At 39.6% G+C, this 19,968-nt stretch overlaps 1 protein-coding gene and 2 non-coding genes across 4 annotated transcripts; 1 reads left to right on the top strand and 2 right to left on the bottom strand.

The window, feature by feature from the left end:
• Positions 1-2,545: 2,545 nt before the first annotated feature.
• On the bottom strand, positions 2,546-18,823 carry stimate (STIM activating enhance). Of its 2 annotated transcripts, XM_015959279.3 has the most exons (11): positions 18,656-18,823; positions 18,006-18,365; positions 15,165-15,213; positions 14,765-14,860; positions 14,541-14,662; positions 14,260-14,372; positions 13,942-14,019; positions 13,559-13,702; positions 9,064-9,171; positions 5,061-5,184; positions 2,731-3,047 (listed from the first exon to the last, which is right to left on the bottom strand). In XM_015959279.3, exons 2-11 carry the CDS (start codon positions 18,199-18,201, stop codon positions 2,932-2,934), a joined length of 1,146 nt encoding a protein of 381 aa, XP_015814765.2. In that variant the 5' UTR covers positions 18,202-18,365; positions 18,656-18,823; the 3' UTR covers positions 2,731-2,931. The 2 variants fall into 2 exon arrangements, with proteins under 2 accessions (XP_015814766.1, XP_015814765.2); XM_015959280.3 differs by lacking the exons at positions 9,064-9,171; positions 13,559-13,702; positions 13,942-14,019; ... (4 more) ...; positions 18,006-18,365; positions 18,656-18,823 and adding an exon at positions 5,295-5,418 and having other exon boundaries at positions 2,546-3,047.
• trnae-cuc (transfer RNA glutamic acid (anticodon CUC)) lies at positions 10,852-10,923 on the top strand. The gene has a single exon. It is a non-coding gene; the product is annotated as a tRNA-Glu (tRNA).
• On the bottom strand, positions 11,782-11,854 carry trnar-acg (transfer RNA arginine (anticodon ACG)). The gene has a single exon. It is a non-coding gene; the product is annotated as a tRNA-Arg (tRNA).
• Positions 18,824-19,968: the final 1,145 nt, after the last annotated feature.

Genomic DNA, 19,968 nt, shown 5'->3' with positions numbered 1-19,968 from the left:
ATAACAAAAACATTTACGGTCAGCTGATGCTGTAGTCCAGTTATTTCTAAGATGCAGGATAAGTGGGTGTTATTTTGAAATATGTGAACAAGTCTCACAATCCCCTAATTGTCGAACAGAAGATACTTTTAATGAATGAATCAACATAAAATCTGTGTTTGGAGGAAATTATCCACCTAAACACTTTCAAATACTTCTGAGTTGTTTGTGCATTTAAAACATGATTTTTAATCTGCAACACAAACTGCTTTATGAGGTTTGCAGCGTCCGGCTGCATGTTTGCAGTGCTGGCACACTGAGCCTCTGTGAACAGGACCTTTGTTTTAACAGGGCTGGACTCTGCTTTTGATTTGGAGTCTTCATGGCACAGAGTTCTTTTCACTTTGTTTATTGAGTCGGTGATGAGTGCTCAGTTTGTACAGCAAACACTTCTCACTTTTGATTTTACTGAGACAGCTCTTAGCTTATTATGTCAGAGTTTACAACACTCTAAAGAAGTCTATTTTGGAAGTTCTTTTTAAATCCTGCTTTACCAGCAACTGTGATTCACGCCTTTACACAGGTACGGCAAGGCAAGTACGGGAAATGACTCCAGATATGCAGCCAGTTAAACAGAATAAGTAAACAGAGATGGTCTTTCGCCACCATGCACAAAGCTCACCCACTTTAGGACACACCGCACAGCCTTGCCTCAGATGAACTTGAAACACAGAGTAAACATTTTTATTCAAACAAAATCTGCAAAATCAGCATATATAGTGATGTTAATCCTCAATATCATGCTTGATTTCCTCAAGTATTTTGATTAATCTTCATTTCTTTTATATTGTTGAATCATGACCTTTGATCCCCCACCTTTATCAAGTGAGTCCTGCAGAACTGTAGATGTTCTTCTGGGCTCATTTCCTTTTGATTTTCTCTACATCTTTGCTTTTTGAGATCATTTAGCCTTTGCATGTCTGGCAACAATCAGGCCTGAAACCTAACTGAGGTTCTATTGTCCTCACAGACCCACCTTTGCAGGAATGCGACCTGCATTTGTTGTTTATGTCTTCCTTTAGCACAACAGCAGAAAACACACCTACCTCCCTATTACAGTCAATCTCACAGATAAATGTAAATGTGCCACCTTTGTGCACGTGTAATTGGAGTGTATGCACAACAGTGGCAGGGTAAGTGCATGCCTAGGAGGTCAAGGCAGGCAAGGGGTTTATTCAGAAATTTGATGATGTGCAGTAAGGCTGGAGTTAAATGACAAAAAAATCACCAATCATTCGTAAACATGGCTTATCATTACATCTGTATGCTGACGATTGCCAGATTTACTCTCCATTGTGTCAGGAGAAAGGACACTCCATCCAGTCCTTTGTGTCCTGTCTTAACGAGGTGAAGTCTTGGCTAATGGCCAATGTTCTACATCTGAATGAGGGAAAGACAGAGCCCATTGTTTTTCACCCCAACAGCAGGAATGTGGGTCGTTATGTTGATCTTGGCCTCTTTCTCCCTACTCAAAACCAGTTGTTACCAGTTTGGGGGTGAAACTTGATGCTGGACTTAAATTTGATGCTCACATCAATTCTGTGATCCGGTCCAGTTTCTTTCACCTGAGACGCCTTGCGAAAATCAAGCCTATGCTGTCGAGAGCCCACCTGGAGCGGGTACTGCATGCCTTTGTAATTTCTAGGCTTGATTACTGCAACTCTCTCTATGCAGGGTTGTGTCAGTCATCACTGCGTCGCCTACAGGTTGTGCAGAGCAGCACAGCCAGGTTCCTGACTGGGACTAGGAAACGGGACCACATCAGTCCGGTTCTGGCCTCCTTGAACTGGCTTCCGGTTTGTTATCGTTCACACTTCAAACTCCTTGTCTTTGTTTACAATTTCTTCCAGAGTAATGCTCCCCCCTATCTAGCCACACTCCTGAACAGACAATCCCCATCACGCGTTCTGCGCTCCTCTGACCAAGGCCTGCTCGCTGTCCCTCGTTCTAGGTGTCATACTCGCGGGGACCGGGCTTTCTCAGTCCTAGCACCGTCACTCTGGAACCAGTTGCCACCCTCAGTTAGGCTGTCCCCATCTCTGGCAGTCTTTAAGAGTCACCTAAAAACACACCTCCTCTGCTTGGCATTTCCTGAACGTGTTTGAATTTGGCCATCTTTAATGTTGAGTTTATTTCCCTGTTTTCATTGGATCGCTCTATCCCTTGTTTTAATCCTTTGTCTTCTACTAGAATGTTTTACCTTTTTTTGCCATTTGTAATTTGAACTGCTTTTATTTTCGATTTATTCACCATATTTCACTGTGTCATGTAATATGTTCAGCGCCTTGGGCTACCCGACAGGGTTGCGGAAGGTGCTATATAAATAAAGCTTTGATTGATTGATTGATTGATTGAAAAATAAAAACAGGAGATATTTAAATGTGGGGGAATACTATATATATATATATATATATATATATATATATATATATATATATATATATATATATATATATATATATATATATATGTATACATACAACCGCTGCAAATACAAATCTGGACGTTTCTCTGATAATTATTATTATTTATTTTTTTGCAAATGGCATTTCAATTCGTAAACTAAATGTAAATATTATTACCAAAAATTAATCAATTGGCTTGAAAATGTTCAGATGGCAAACATGAAGGACTGTATTCCCTTTTGGAGTTCTGCAGTTTTCACTCAAATAGAAAAGAAAATACTACATCTTGTTAATGGAAAAAGTATTTATGCAAAAGTAAAAAGTCATCAACAGTAATATCAAAACACAGCATGGTAGGAAATATCCAGCTCATTTATGGGCTAACTTCATATTTCACACATATCCACTACAGTCCTCCCAGTCCAGTCTTGTCTCCAAGACTATATGTAATCATCTATTCCTGTTTTCTTGTCTTGTTGCAGAGTGATCACTTGCTGAACACACTGGCAGAAGGGTCTTTGGCACCTGCAGGCTTTGTGAGGACCGTCTCTGTTCCTGTCCTCACTCCGCTGAACACAGATGGAGCCACCTTGCCCAAGCGCTCTGAACACAGAAACACACGATCAACACATGGATGTGGTGCATTCGTGGGAAGTTGATAAAAATATGTCTGAATTTGTTGAGACGTTACAGCTGATCTAACAGCTGAGCTTCCTTCAACCCACGGTTGACAACATGTTTAAATGTTAATGCACCTTTGTGCACACACACATACACAGGGCTGCCAACTTTCACAAAAGACTTGGAGTGAGATTTTCTTAATTTTATTTTAAATGAGTGTGTTTGTGTGTGTCCGGGGGTCATTAGGGTTGACAAAGTCTATCAGAGAATCTAAAGTGATATTACGGTAGATTCTATTTTCCAAAGGCATAATGGACCTTTAAAAAATAAATAAATCAGTGTCTGTGTGTCGATTAGATGTATCTGGGTATTTACTACTCTTTGAACTAATAACTAATAGTTCTATAACTGACATGTTTTATTAGAAACTATAAACGTAAAATTTTGTAACCAAATATATTTATTTTATATTACCTATTAATAAAATCCCTCCAAGTCTACTGTGAATCTAGTTTCACCCAGTGGCTCCCCCAAGGTGTGGCTAGGGTTTGCCTTGCCCGCCCCTAGAAAATGCTGGTCCCCCCCCAGGAAAGACCAGTGTTAATAAATCTTATTAATGTTCACTCAAACCACAAATGTGTTTTTTTATTCAAGACATAAATGTGAAACACAATAGAGATGCATACATTCAATGAGTAAAAAAAAAAATCAGAAATTTTAAAAATGCATATGTTTCTGCTGCTCACCTTTTTAGTAAAGTTTATATTTCCATAGTTATTTTTTATTCAATTTTTTTGTGAAGGCAGCAACAGCTGAAATAAACAAAAAAATAAAATAAAATTCTAAAAGTAATTTTTGAAATAACATTTCAAATAACAGAAATGTTTTTGTATTTGAAATATTTGTGTTTCTCAAATTTGAGTTAAGTGCTTTGGATACATATTGTTTTTAATAAAAAATAATAAAGGAGTAATCCAAGGCATCGCCACAGACTAAACTCTCCCAGAGTTATCACAAGGACCAAGTACATGTGCCACCCCAAAATTTTCTTTGGCCTTGTCTGGACACCCTTATCAAAAATTTCTGGAGGTGCCCCTGGTTTCACCTTGTGGCCACCAGAGGGCGTATTTGTTTGTAGAGCTGTAGCAAGCTGCTAATAGCTCCTGCTTTCACTCATTGATCTAATCTTGTTGAACATAGATAATTAACATATATTTATTTTCTTGTATTAGTTGTTTGTATAAGTGATGACGTTCTATTACTTAGACTAACAATAAAACCCGTAGTAATGTTTAAGAAGTGTATATTATTTTGAAAGCAATCTACAGGAAGTGCTAATGAGTTATGTCTTGTTTAGCTTTATGAACAATGCATGCAGCAATAAATTATGTCCACAAGAGGGCGAAAAAATCATTAATCTCGAAAGCCAGACGGACTAGTTGACCTAGAATAATACAGGAACCTTTTCGTTATAGTGCTCCTGACTATCAGTTCACAACTGCACACAATTATTGTGTTTAACACAATTACAGAAATACACCTCGAAATGTGTTTTAGCTAGAGACATATAAGTGTTTGACATGATGATTCATAGTATCCCTGGTGGTCTAGTGATTAGGATTCGGTGCTCTCACCACTGTGGCCCGGGTTTGATTCCCGGTCGGTAAATGAGCTATTTTATTTCATTTACTTTCTATTTATTTATTTATTTTATCTGCAGAAGTAATAGCAGTTGCTGGCAGTCAGTTATATAATTGAAATAATCAAAAACACGAGGTCATTGTAATGTGTTACCCTTATAAATGTTTCCATTTGTATGATGTTTTCCAAAGTACCTGCAGCTGATTTTGTAAAACCAGAAGTAACGCATCTTAGGCATGTACAATTTTTAAACCAGACTGAGGGGAAGTATTTCTACTGAAATGCTTGACCTGTTAAGCCATTTCCTCTTAGGTTTCTGTCATGAATAAAATATAAACGACAGACTTTACTCACCACACTCTGCCATGACCTCATAAGTCTTACTCTTGACCTCGCCCTTCAGCCCCAGCTTACTGCGAGCTCCTTTCAAATCTTCTTCCTTCATTGGTGGTCGCTTCTTCTTTTTTACTTCTCCTGGCTACAATAAAGACAAGCAGGGCAGTAAATGGTGATTTTGTTTAAATTAGCAGTAACCCTTTAATAACGAGGTAATGTCTGCACAAAATCAAAACAAATGATGTAACGTACCTGTGACATGGTTAGGGACTCTTTCCAGCCTAACTGATGGGCTGATTGTTATTCTGCTCTGTGTCTTTTCAACCAGACAGCCTGACATTATATATAGTCCTAGTGACACTCCTGCTTGTTGTCAGTGTGTATTATTAGGTGTGACGTGAGGGATAGTACAGCTGGAATGGGTCCCTCATAAACTTGAGGGGCCAACAGCTGATAATTCTGGACACAAATGGGACTGGGCACAGAAATGAAAAACGTCCACCACCCAGTAATGCCTTCCTGCTATGGAGGACAGGATCTATTTAAGCCAGGAAGAATTCCTTTTTTGGGTCTTGGAGTTTGTGGGTAGCATTTCCAGACAATTAGCACATCCATAAAGAAAAATCAGGGCTGAACCATAAAGTATTCCAAAGGAAAAGTGCCCAGCTTTCTCCCAAAACGTACTGGTGATGAGTTATCTAATGGGTACATAACAAATATGAGGTTAATACAATGTTATGTTTTTCTTGGTTGACTGAGTGGAACTGAATATTAGCCGTTAACTAGTACGGAACGGGTGGGATGAAATATGCGTATTGTTCTTCCAACCCATTTCTGAATGTTATTTTCCTTATGTGTTGGTTGTTTTGCATCTGTTCAAATGAAACTTTATCAAATCAGTCATGTTTTTGTGAGTGGATCTCAACACAGCCTATGACTTTATTCTCAGACTTTGAAAGAAATAGGTGTTACCCACTGTTGACTCACAGTTTCTTTTAAGGTTGGGTTGGTGAAGGCTCAAATCTCACAGGGAGCACACTCATTCAAGCTGTTATGGGACACAGTCAGAAGATCACACAAGAATTGTTTAGTTCAGACCTTTTCTTCAACCTTTTAGATTTATTTAAAAAAAGATTAAATCTGTCAAACACTGATTTAAAACCCAGTTTTAATACCCTAAAACCCTGATAACATAAAATAACTTCAATCACACAGATTCTTCCAAATATCTCTGAAACCAAATTTACTTATTGAAATCTACCATACTCACTAGCCACTTTATTAGGTACACCTTAGTACTAGCTGAATGACATGGCAGCATCTCAGTTCCATCCATGATTCATTCATTCATTCAACCACATCCCAAAGAAATTAGTGAAGTAATTATGTTCTAGAAACCAGTTTGAGATCATCTTGCTGGAACTAGCATTGGCAGATGTGTCCACTGTGTCAAAGGGGTCAACAATACTCTGTTAGGCTGTGGCACGATGCCCAGACCAGGCTCAGTTGGTACTCCATAGTGGACCAAGAATATCTCACCTACACAATGACACCTCCAGCAGCGTGAACCATTGATGGAAGTCAGGCTGGATCCATGCTTTCATGTTGCGGACACCAAATTCCAACCCAACCATCTGAATGTTGCAGTCTACTTCCCATCTGCCAGAACCAGTCCCTCGATTCTTCTGTGGTCTCTTACTAGATATTTTCCCTTTTTGAGACCATTCTCTGTAAACCTTAGACATGGTTGTGGGCGAAAATCCCAATAGATCAGCTGCTTCAGAAATATGTCACTCTTGCACCATGTTATGTTCAAAGTCACCCAAAGGTGTCATTCACAAGAGAACCCATGTAATACTTCATTCGATTAGCGGAATACGATTAGCCACTCTGACTTAGATTCACATGCAGAACGTGAACATTTTCTTCAACCTCCATCAAATGCATCATCAACAGGAAGGTAAAACGATCGGTCCAAAAAAACATGACACTTCTACAACACAGAGAAAATCTGCATTCATGGTTTAATCCACCATGGTTTGCAACCATGGAAGGCTGTGCTGATGTCGCAGCCAGGAGAGAGCAGAGCATGTCTCGGCTAAATAGCAGCTATCATTAGCAATAGCAACTTCACAACATGTTCAAATTTGTGTTATTTCTGAGAAAACACAAACGTTGCATTTTTTACCCAAGAAAAACAAGCAAACAGAGGCAGGGGAAGAGTTGCGTTGCTGTTAAACAATCAGACGATACGTTTGCATACCATGAACAATTATTATTTAAAAAACGAGTGAATTAGACCTTTAAACCTGAATTAGACCTTTAAACCTTATGTTTTCTTGTTTCATATTTTCTTGATATTTTCCTGATTTGCACTTCAGCAAGTAGTTTTCTCCACATCTAGATGTCTAAATATACTGAGTTACTGCCAAGTAAAGGTTATTACCTTTTGTGTGAACATGCATTTAAACAGGTGAACCTAAAAGTGTCTAGTAGGTATAATAGAATGTAAAATATGAAATGCTGTAGAGCAAAATAATGATAGAGCAACAAATGCTGCAGAACTTACATCAAAATAACTCAAACAGATAAAATGTAAGCAAACCAACTGTACTTGTACCTGAAAAGACCTTAAAATGTTTAAATGATTCAGTAGCAATCATCTGAAGTGAATTTACTCCTGAGCAACTTTCCTAAACAGTATAGAAAACATGAGCCCAGCCAGTTTTCACAGTTTATGTCGCTTAGTTTACTTTTTAAACAGGACCAGTAGTCATTCTGACAACGTACACATGTATTCAGCTCATGTCCTATACACTCACACACTCGCAAACGCACGCACACGCACACCACTTACAGTTTAAAGGTCTAAGCAAGTCACATTCTGAACATCAGAGCCTGCTGAGTTATGCTTTATGCTCGAACATCTGGAGCTCTGCTTTAAATTTGCCAAAGAAAAAAAAAACAGAGCAACAAAAAACACAAACTGCTGATTGCACTTAGGCACGTTTCAGGGCAAACAAAAATCACACAGGAAACAGGAAGAGCAAACACCAGACTGGAAAACTGCAAAAACAGAATTTGGTTCCAATAACAACACGCCCAAATGGAATAAAGGAATGATAAACACTTTAGAGAAAGCAGACCGACCTTTTTGGCCAAGAATAAAACAACTAAAAACACTCAAAACTGAAAAATAAGACAAATGAGACAAAACTGTTCAAACGTAATGAGCTGCAGGTGAGCTCAGCAGGTTGTTGTCTTTGAGATCCAGATTCAAGAGTTGGACATACGCATGTTTAATCTATTAGAAGACAAAATGGAAGATTAATACAAGAATTAACATGCTCCCTTTGACAAAGGTCGGATTACATACAAGATATATAAAGTTTGTAACTGCTGTAGTGAGTCACAGCTGCATCAGTGCAGAGGTTCAAACACTGAAATAAATGCTAGTATATTATTTGACAAGGGTACACACCATCTCTCACACACACGCATGCACGCACACGCACACACACACGCGCGCACACACACACACCATGGTTGCATGTCTACACATGACACAAAGGACAAATCAGACATAGAATCTATGGTTACTTCAGAAAAACCTGTTACAGTATCAAATGTAACCAAAGTAACAAAGCAGAGAGCATCATATCTGCCCAACTGACCTAATCTGGGATTACATAGTTCGGTAAGTGGTTCAGATGTTTGTTTATGGTGGGAATCTTTTGTCCTCGTCTTTAAACCCAACAGTCATTCTAGAAAGTACCACATCAACGTGCAGCAGTCATCCAAAGGTCATGGCTAATTGCAACAGACAGGTGCAGCGTCCTAGTTCAGAAATGGTTTGTGTAGCAGTTCTCCATCACAAATGGAATTAGAGTAGTGTATTATAGTTTGGTGTGTGTGTGTGTGTGTGTGTGTGTGTGTGTGTGTGGTACAGGAAATGTGAGTGGGGTTAAGAGCTACATGGGGAAACCCATCTTAGCAGTAAAGCTAGGCACACAGGTCATACAGGGATCCCCATCCTGAGCTTTTTCTTCTTCACCGTCTTCAGACCGGTGATTCTACGGACATCGTCCTCATCCGACTCATCCATTTCATCATCTGCTGAGAACAGAATCTAAAAAAACACAGATGGAGAAATATGAATATAAAACATGGACAAAAAGTGTTTTAGCTCGATTCAGTAATGTTTATGTTTATGTGTTTAGCAGACGCTTTTATCCTAAGCGACTTACAATTTATAACCTATAGGGCATGTTGTGATCTGTGGGGGAAACTGGAGTACCCGGAGGAAACCCACGCAGGCATGGGGAGAACACGCAACTCCACGCAGAAAGGCCGCAGCCGAGTTTCAAACCTTCGACCTTCGTGCTGCGAGGCAACAGTGCTAACCACTGCGCCACCATGCAGCCCATCTGTTAGAGCAGTGGTTCCTAACCTGGGGGTCCCGACCCCCACAAGGGGGCGCCAAAGCCTCTCAGTAGGTCGCCAGGACCTCTCCACTTTAAGGGGTTAAAACTTCATTTATTACTTGTTTATAGCCTACATTTTGCTCACATTTTTTTCATGAGTGAAAAGTTTACTGATATTAAGACAGGAAATAATTAGTACAGAAAAAGTAACACACTTTTAAGCACATTTTGCTCAGCTCACTGTTTTATTTTCAAGTGTCAAAAGTTTATTAAAGATAGGACTGGTTGATTAATCACAGCTTTTACAGTAAATAATCTAGTATAAACAGTAATATACACATTTAAGTACATTTTGCTCAGTGTATTTTTTATGTGTCAAACGTTTATTGAAAGGAATGATTGATTTATCGGTGTTTACAAGAAACAATGTGTTCAGAAAAGTAATACAAACTGTCAAGCACATTACGCTCTGTTTGGTTTTGTTAATGGCTTTGTTCTGTACTGGAGCCTACTTTTACTGCTATCTATTGAATCAAAGCATATTAAAATGTGCTTGAACAATTTTATCATTTCTTAATAATGTTTGTACTGGAAGAGAGAATGGGAGGGGGTCGTCAAAAATTTTACTGGTAAAAAAGGGGTCCCTTGGGAAAAAGGTTGGGAACCACTGTGTTGGAGTTTGTATTGAATCATAATGATGACTCTTTAGGCTACATTTCACCTGTTTACTCCTCCTTTAAGTGTGTGCAGAGGCTATAAAAAGCTGATCTATTTGTGGGCACATAGTCACGTCTGAAAACTGAGCTGCTCACATTACTGTTGGTCATACACACTAAATAATACTTGTACAATGAGAGGAGCGGAGGTGTGCACGAACAAGTTGTACAAACAGAAATGAAAGACATTTCTATAATAGAAAGAAGAAGGTGAGCTAAATAAAACCACAAGAAAAGAAGAGAAAATATTTGCGAGAATGTTTATCATTATTAAAACAGAAATGTTGAGAGGAAACATATTCCTTCAAATCAGGCTGACTGCATGTCAGCTCACATGTGACAGACGAGTTTATAGGATACACATTTTTTTAATGCACGTGGATAAAAAAATAGATATAATCTGACCACTTTTTATTTAGAACTGACTGTTTTTCAATGAACCAAGCCAGCAGAGGAACAACAGGCACATGGCAAAGCTCCTGTTGTTTTCTTTCACAGGGCTGCTCCCTGGTGGCAGCCATCTGTAATGACAAGTAATATGGAGCCACCACTTCAACAAACCGTCAGCATGGAAAATATGGATTTATTGGTTTTAAATTATTCAAAATTGTATAAAATATCATTGATATTTGGATTCCTATCTAACTTTATCTGGGACATATTCCACAGTCCCTGGTGGTCTAGTGGTTAGGATTCGGCGCTCTCACCGCCGCGGCCCGGGTTCGATTCCCGGTCAGGGAACATAAATTTTCTTGACAGGGCAAGAAATTGCTGCAAGACTGGTCCCTACAAGCTGCCAGAAACCAGATGTATGGTGCCGTTGCTTCTCTTGAGTCAAATAAAAATAAAAGCTGGTCAGAGACGGCAAATTAGCTAAATTGGTACTTCAATATGTTAATTAATAGCAATCATTCCAGTAATAAGTCTTAGGAGACTTTCCTCAGCTACATCAAAACTACACCCATGAACTCTCACCTACACACCCACTCAACACCATAATAAAAGTTTCCTGATGACAAAACAATTCTGGGTCTCATCTCAATGGAGTCTGAGCACAAGAAGGAAATACAGATGACCCCCAAAACTTAAACAAAACCCTAATTCCTGGGTGTCCACATATCCGACAACCTCCACTGGTCAGCAAACACCACAGCTGTTGTCAAAAAAGCATGGCAACTCCTTTACTGTCTCAGAGTGGCCAGCGGGAGTCAAGTAGAGAAAAAGCTGTGCGAGTTTCTACAGAGCAGCTATAGGGAGCACCCTGACCAACTGGGTTGCAGTGCTGCAGACAGAAAGGTTCTGCAGCACTTAATCAGGACTGCAGAGAAAAAAGCTGTCCTCAAACCTCACAACACACCTCCACCCCTCTTTGAACTGCTACCATCTGGCAGACATTACAGGTCTGTTAAACACACCAGCAGACTCGAGGAGAGTTTATGCTACTGCATAGAGAGAGAGAGAGAGAATCTTCCTTGGGCATACTACACTTCCAAATGTTGCACACGGGATGCTGTTAAAACCATTATATGTGTTTTTATATTATTATTCGCAGCACCGCTGTAGTATAAACATTTAACTTCTGTTTCAAATTTAAAAATTCGAGCCAGCCAGGAGTCGAACCTAGAATCTTCTGATCCGTAGTCAGACGCGTTATCCATTGCGCCACTGGCCCGGTGATGACAGCATGTTTCTAAAACCCTTCAAGTTTTTTCTTAAACCAACCTGAAACTCCATAGCCTGGAACAGCCTCATATATATCAACTGCTGTTTGAAATGTATGCAAAGCAAAATTATTTGCTTCAGCAAATGATGGTCTAGATTTTAGGCTAGGTGTTCCCAGGATCCATATAGGTTGCACACAGGCCTTTTCTCCAAATAGCACAAGTATAAAATAAAATCTGCTGCCATGTTTTTAATCACAAATTTAAAAATCACAATTGTTTTAAAAATAAAAACATTCCATCATCCATTCATTTTCATCCGCTTATCCGGAGTCGGGTCGCGGGGGCAGTAGCCCAAGGCGAGAGGCCCAGACTTCCCTCTCCCCAGCCACATGGGCCAGCTCCTCCGGGGGAATCCCAAGGCGTTCCCTGGCCAGGTGAGAGACATAGTCCCTCCACAGTGTCCTGGGTCTACCTTTAGGTCCCCTTCCCGGTTGGACGTGTCCAGAAAACCTCACCAGGGAGGCGTCCAGGAGGCATCCTGACTACAAGCCCGAGCCACCTCAACTGGCTCCTCTCGATGTGGAGGAGCAGCGGGTCTACTCAGAGCCCCTCCCGAATGACCGAGCTTCTCACCCTATCTCTAAGGGAGAGCCCAGCCACTCTTGGGAGAAAACTCATTTTAGCCACTTGTATCCGCGGTCTCGTTCTTTCGGTCACTACCCAAAGCTCATGACCATAGCTGAGGGTAGGAACGTAGATCGACCGGTAAATCGAGAGCTTCGCCTTCTGACTCAGCTCTCTCTTCACCACGACAGACCGGTACAACGCCCGCATCACTGCAGATGCAGCACCAATCCGCCTATCGATCTCACGCTCCAGTTTTCCCTCACTCGTGAACAAGACCCCGAGATACTTAAACCTCTCCACTTGGGGCAGGACCTCATCCCTGACCCTGGAGAAGGCATTCTACCCTTTTCCGAATCAAGACCATGGTCTCAGATTTAGAGGAGCTGATTCTCATCCCAGCTGCTTCACACTCGGCTGCGAACCGCTCCAGCGAAAGCTGAAGATCACATTCTGATGAAGCCAACAGGACCACATCATCTGCAAAAAGCAGAGACCTGATCCTCAGGCCACCAAAACGGACGCCCTCCACACCTTGGTTGTGCCTAGAAATCCTGTCCATAAAGGTTATGAACAGAATCGGTGACAAAGGGCAGCCTTGGCGGGGTCTGATGATATGATAAAAACATTAAAACATGTTTATTACGCATGATTTACAGAGCTTTGTTTAGCTCTGATCTATTCTAGTTCAAACGTCAGTACTGTATCAACCTGGTAGCGTGTTGTGTGGCTCACAGGTTGGTGACCCCCCAGCTCTAGACAATGACAAACTCTTCTCACAAACCACAATAACGGTTTTTGGACTATTCTGGTTCAGTGTAACGTGTCTAAATATCATAAAATAGACCATGAAAAATAAAAAGTCACAAAGACTCATGGGCTTTAACCCTGGCCTTGTGTACCAACAGCCAGAATGTTTTAGAAGGCCAAATGAAAACCTATCTACAAAATAAATACATGATCAGTCTTAAAAATAGTAACAGACAAGACAAAACTTAACTTACTCAGTATAGTAAAAGCATAGAAAAGGCGCACAGAGAGCCACGATTTGAGATCTTTAATCATCTCCTAAATGTCAGCTGGCTCACCTCTGACTCGGAGTCGTCGTGGGAAAGAGCTCGTCTGTAGCGAACCTTGCTGTTCCCTCGAGAGTCCTCTTCTCTTTCCTCAAGCTTTGCTTTTGTTCTGTGCTTCTTCATCAGGAAGTTATCTACCACCCAAAACATTAGGGCCTAAACCAAACACAGACAACGCTGATGAAGAGTTTCCTTTAGAACAAGACCGAAATGACTTAAGGATATCTCATCATGGCAGAGAAGCATTGTTTTAATAATTACGCCCACAAACAACCTTTAGTATAGAAGAAAGAGAACAGAGACCGTTTCGGATCTTATTGGACATGTTCAGAGTTGGATTTTCAGGGGCATGTGGAATCCAGGTGTGAGGAAACACGTAGCAACAGCGGACTTACATTGACGAAGAACGGAACGATGAGCATGACGATGGCCAGTTCCAGATCTGGATTGTTTATGGGGTTGAGGAGAGCCAGCTGTGACATAGACAAACACATAATAAACATTCAACGTGCCATGGGCTGACATTAAACAAATCATCATTAAAAATAATTTCACAACTGCAACAGTTTACATGATAAGTATGTGTTAGTTTGTGGTATAAAGTACAAAAGAGTTCACTTCAGAAGACTTCTCTTATCTGTTGTCCACTGGTTAACCTTCCTGCTAAGACATGCATATAATCACTCATTTTGCATGTTTTATTGTTTCCCTACCTTCTTCCACTGGGGAATGAGAAGAACCAACATGATTAAAACTTTCTCAAACACCATGATGAGGATGTAGAGGATGCATTGGCCCAACCATGCAGTGCACTGCACTGGCTCTCCTAAACCCCAGAAGAAAACAGTAAATTATTAATAATGTCATTACGTTTTACATCCCTAGTGATGTGTAAATATGTGAAAACACAACAGAAAGCCCATGTAGTACAAGAATGCAGCATTGCAGTATTATGGAAAGCCACTGCCCTCTACTGGACATCACTAGTATTTACCGTATTCTCCAAAACGTAGAGAATCCCACTGCCACCACTCTACAATAGCGCTGACGGCTCTTACTCCTGCATATATTAGCAACATGCCCAAAGAGGCATCTAATAGGAAGTTAATGAGGTATCTGTGGAGGACAAACAATCAGATGTGACATTTAAAAGACTAAAACATCCCAAATGTCCCATGGCTTCTTGGCAATGTGTTTGGAGTAAAAACAAATGCTCACAGTGAGCAGGGATCCTCCTCTGTGAGGTCTGATAAGTAGACATTAGCAAAGTGGATGAACAGCATCCCTATTGCTTGTTTGGAAGTGTCCAGGAACCTGCAGAGACACAGACAAGAGATGCATTTTTACTAGGGATGTTCCGATCAAATTTTTTTGCTCTCGATTCTATTCCAAGTCCTTTGATGTTAAGAATCTGTCGATACAAAGTCCCAATCCGATAGTTTAGAAATGCTTTAAGAAAAAAAGAGAACACACTGGAGTTTTACTTAAGTTCTTTTTAATGCTGCTGATGTAGAGGAACTTGTTGACTTTAAAACTAAGCCATCGCTTTTCCCCGATTTCCTATCACATGATCGGATCATCCCCAATTTTTACAGAACTTTAACATTGGCTGACTTACCAGATCTTCCAGGGTCTTCTCTCATGTTTGGGCTCCCTGAAGCGTTTTACTGCATAAAGAAAGCGTCACACAGAGACTTTGTTACAGCTGAATCCCAACAAAACTCATTAAACCAAAAGGAATCGCATCATTTTTCTCTCGAAGAAGGCAAAAGTGAGGTATGGCCTATTATAGCTGAATAAGTAGTCTAAAATATAGGCAGAGCATCACTGGTTAAAAAAGACATTCTGTATTACATGAAAACACTGGTCTGAGTTGTAAACAGCGTTCTACTTTTAAGTCATCACTTGGTTCATTGTGAGTTTTAGAAAAATGAGAGGGGTGTTTATGCAGCAACACGTCTGAGTCTGACACAAACTGAGCTTCTCCTTTTCTTCACAATAGGTGTTTGTTTTCTTCAACGCTCTAAGCTCCTTCTTCTACTTCACGCCACTGACCACACACACACACACAATAGTTAAAAACCTGTGAGACTGCAGATAAACATCCAACAACGTTGTAAAAGAGCAGAAGGAGATGTTTTTTTCTATGTTTTGTTTTTAACGGAGAAGCTTGAAGCTATGACCTCAGTCTCTCCTCTCAACACGTGTGACTTCACACTAAACACACCCTGTGTGCAGCTGGGTGTGATCTCGATCTTCTCCTTCAAAATAAAAGCACAGAAACAAAGTTTCTTGCAACTGAAAAGTAAATTGTGTTAGGCGCTAAAGGTCGGTCCTGTAATGCTGATTATTTCTTATGACATCAATCAGTCCTATTAAAAAATGTCATCGAGTATTCTTGTAAAGTGAAATATAACAAAAGAACTTTAAATAGACAATGTGTACTTTTACCATTAAGCTCTGAATTTTTGCATTGAAATGTAAAAAATGAATTAAACGATGCCCAGTTGCTAAAAACTATTGGCAGCTTCGTAACATATAACCTTAAAAATCTGATCTAAAATACATGGAGTGGGACTAAGACTCTGGGCAACACAATGTTTCCTTCTACAGTAAGTAAGTAAAAGTTTATTTATCTATTTATTTATCTACAGGAGCCCATGAGGACAAAATGTATTTACTAATGTGTAACAAACATCTGTGTCTGAGTCTGATGCGCTTGTCGTTTTGCTGGAGGTTGTACTCTCATGGATTTTTGACCCTAATGGCCATCCGTTGGTATGATCTTACTCAAACACAAAAATACTGCTTGCTTGCAATTATTTATGTACTGCTCCCCATCACCAGGGAAATAACACGCCCTTGCTTTAATGATCGTATAATGTTGAGGTTTTTTGTTATTGGAGCCGATACCAGAATTAAAATACAAAATCAATGAACTGCACAGTCCTACAGATGATGGTGCAGTTGCGCAGATCATTTTCATCTCCTCTAGCTGTGACTAATAAACTGTTGAGTTAAAGCTGACAAAATAAAACTAGCAAATATGAACATAGGATGGGAAAAAAGCCTAATTACCAACAAAAATGTAGTTTGTTTGTGTTTTAACTGACTTATTTAAAATACCCCGAGAAAAGGAAACTGTTCTTTTGACTGTGAAGCAACTTTTGTGTTCACCACTGAAGCACGTTTGGTCCGTAAAGAAAGCTTAAATCTGTAAATTATCATGTGATCAGCATGTTCGAAGGAACTTTCAAAGCAAAAAATGAAAGCAAACAATACATTTCCTCTGCTATTACTTCCCTAACGTAGTGTCCTGCACAGCAATTTATGAACACCAGACCTCTGTCAGCATTAGATTTTTTAAAAGCTAATTTTTATAAGCCAGCATTGAGCTTTGTTTCAAATGTTTCCCCTTGGACTTAATATTAATGTTTAGAAAAGACAGTTCTCTACCTAAACTGAGAATTAACAAGGGCAGGCTTTTATTTCCAGTTTGACATGTTGAACTGGTAACTGACATGCAAATGTGTTTCTGACCTAAACAAATGAGGAGATGATAACTTTCAGCAGGTTTCAGCTTTTTGGGCTTTCTGTGATAATTTTATGCATGCTGGAATTGGATTGTTTTGTTTACACACACAGAAAGCAAGAAACTAGAAGGAGATGAAGCTACAATAAAAGACAGAAATGTCTGGTTAAACATTAAGTATGACAGTAGACCTTAAGAGAAAATAAACAATAAGCTTTATCAAGCATCTGGGTTTTAGTTCAAATAACTTTAGCAGGCCCAAAGCGATTGTATCCAAATAATCTAAAAACAAAGCTTTTATCATTTAATTTGATTTTAATGTATTTTTTGTTGATATTTAGAACAATTTAATACCAGTTTTCTTTTCTTGGTATATAATAAAATGACTCATTAAATGCCTCTGGTGTTTCCTCCATAATAAGACTGTCTCTGTTCATTTATGTTCTATAACACAGAGTTCTTATCCCTTGGTTAAAATCACATTCATGTATTTTAAGGAGAGCTGAAGATGTCCCAGCATCTTGCATTAGTAAAGTAGTAGATTAATGTTAAAATCTCAGTACTCAGTCTGGTAAATTTTAAAACATTTAAGTATAAAATCCAACACTAGACCGAAATGACTTGGATATCTAACACCTGTTTTATTAAATAATGACACTTCTAATCCCCCCCCCCCCCTATATTTGTGTTTTTATGCTGATGATGTTGTTTACATGTTTATTTGCTTTAACTATTGTAAAGTGCTTTATTACATCAGTTTGTTTGAAAAATGCTTTCCAGAATAAAGCTTCACGGGTTGTGGCTGTGATGCTGTCGAGATCTAGGTGCTCTCTGACTAATCCAGTGTTGCTATTGGATAAAGTGGGCTTACATCAGCAGCTGGTGTCAGATATCTGACACACAACAGGACTTCTGGAGCATACTCACACATTAGCGTGCTGAAAGCCATCACAGCCAGAAGCCCCTGCAGGAAAATCCCAAAGGAGTCCATTAGGGCTCCGTTCTCGCAGCCCCGGTTCTCGTTCCCCGGCGTCGGGCTGGAGGACGCCGACGTGTTGGCAGCTGAACCCCCCGCAGGTAAAGCCGCTCCCCCTGAACTTGCCAGCGCCACATCTCCGGGCATGTTTCCAGTACTTCAGAGGCAAGAGGACCCGGGCGGTAAAAACTCCTGAACTTGGTCAGCTTATTAAAAGCTGGCCAGTCTTGTTCGGTGGAAGATGGTGCTATCCCGCACTCCTGCTTCACACATCCACACGGCCATAGCTGCTGAGAATGTCGAGAAGCTACCTGAACAGGAAGAGACAACAGACTCGTCTGCACAATTCAAAACTGAGGTACAACATTTTAAAAATCTATTTGCTGCAGGTTGAGATGGAGATGCTTCCTGCAACCACCTGGAACTTGCAGCTAACATAAACACACACACTAATGTTAAAAACATACGCATGCACAGTGCAGCTGGTGAAACAGAACTCTCAAACGTGCAACGAGAAATATTAGTCTAAAATAAGTAGAATTTCTTCCACAAAACCTGCAGTCATAGACCGTTCAGCGCCTGAGATGCTGCTTGTACTCACCCCGCTAGCTTCTGAGCAAACTACTCGTTTGCATTAAGCAAAAAATAAACTAGCGCAAGTTAAATGTCTCCTGCGTCGAAAAAGAAGCTCAAAAACCGCAAACCACCCCGAAAAAGTCGTTACTGTCAAGGTACGAATATGAGAAGCAGGTCACAGGTCGGGTATCCATCCAGCTGCTTCCCTATTCCCGATCCAGCAGCGCCCACTCATGCTGATAGCGGACACCAGCCGGTCACGTGACCTTAACGTAACCGCGAACTGCATGCTGGGAAACAAACACCAAAACAGTATTTTTTTTATTATTGCTGCGTTTACTTTTAAATACCAGTAATAATCTTCAAACAAGTTTTGTTCTTTTTAGAATAATTAAATCAGTAAACAGCTGTTTTTAATCACACAAAAACCAAACAGTATACATTAAATCACACTACATGAAATGGCAAAGAAATTACAAAAGCATTATTTAAAAACTCAAATTATTAAAACTACTTAGCTGATATCATTCAAATTACATTTTTTTACTCCTCTTGTAAGAAAGTTTTAGCTTATTTTGTGCAAATATTCAGTATAATTTTGAAAATTTACAAATTTCTTTGGCAGACAGTATATTTTTCTTTCTAATCACCCTGTTGCGCTAAGATTTGATTATGTACACTATGTACACACACATGCACTGTGGTTAAACACCATGTAGCACGCTTTTGCTTGTGCTTACATTACAAAATCCATACTGTAAACTACTCTTACATATAAAAAAAATAAAAAAACAATTTGGTCTCTTTAAAAAGAAAAAAAAACAACTAATTTAACAATTTCACAGGAGATCATTAAATGTATTATGTTTACAAGCAAATACATTATTACAAATGTGTATTTTCTTCTTTAACTCATCTTTAAGCTGTTCTTTCTCAGCAAACAAGGCCCAAGTTTGATCAACCAATTATTCAAAACACATTTCTGACAATAGCAGCAAGGAATGCAGCAAAACAGCTTCCAGTGTGTTCCTTTTCTAGAGAACTGCTGGTTATTTCAGAAGTAACCACAATCAAAGATGCACTCATTAATGAAATCAGTAGATAAATAGTAAAGGTTGACTAGATTAGAAAAAAACAGTTGCAATTCCATCCATCTTAAAATGAAAGGCGAAAGCTTTTGTCTGCCATGGTAGCAGTGATGTTTGTTTGCTCTAGAAGGACAAGAAATGTTAGGAGACTGAACAATTCAGAGGGTAGAAGGTAGAGTTATAAAAAATGTTATTTCAATTTATTTCAAACCTGTTGAACTTAAAATCTGATCTTTCATAGCTGTTTTAT

Source organism: Nothobranchius furzeri, chromosome 3, assembly GCF_043380555.1.
Source record: "Nothobranchius furzeri strain GRZ-AD chromosome 3, NfurGRZ-RIMD1, whole genome shotgun sequence".
In the NCBI taxonomy this organism is placed as follows: Eukaryota; Metazoa; Chordata; class Actinopteri; order Cyprinodontiformes; family Nothobranchiidae; genus Nothobranchius; species Nothobranchius furzeri.
The sequence above is the reverse complement of the archived record's forward strand: the minus strand, read 5'-3'. Positions and strand labels throughout refer to the sequence as shown.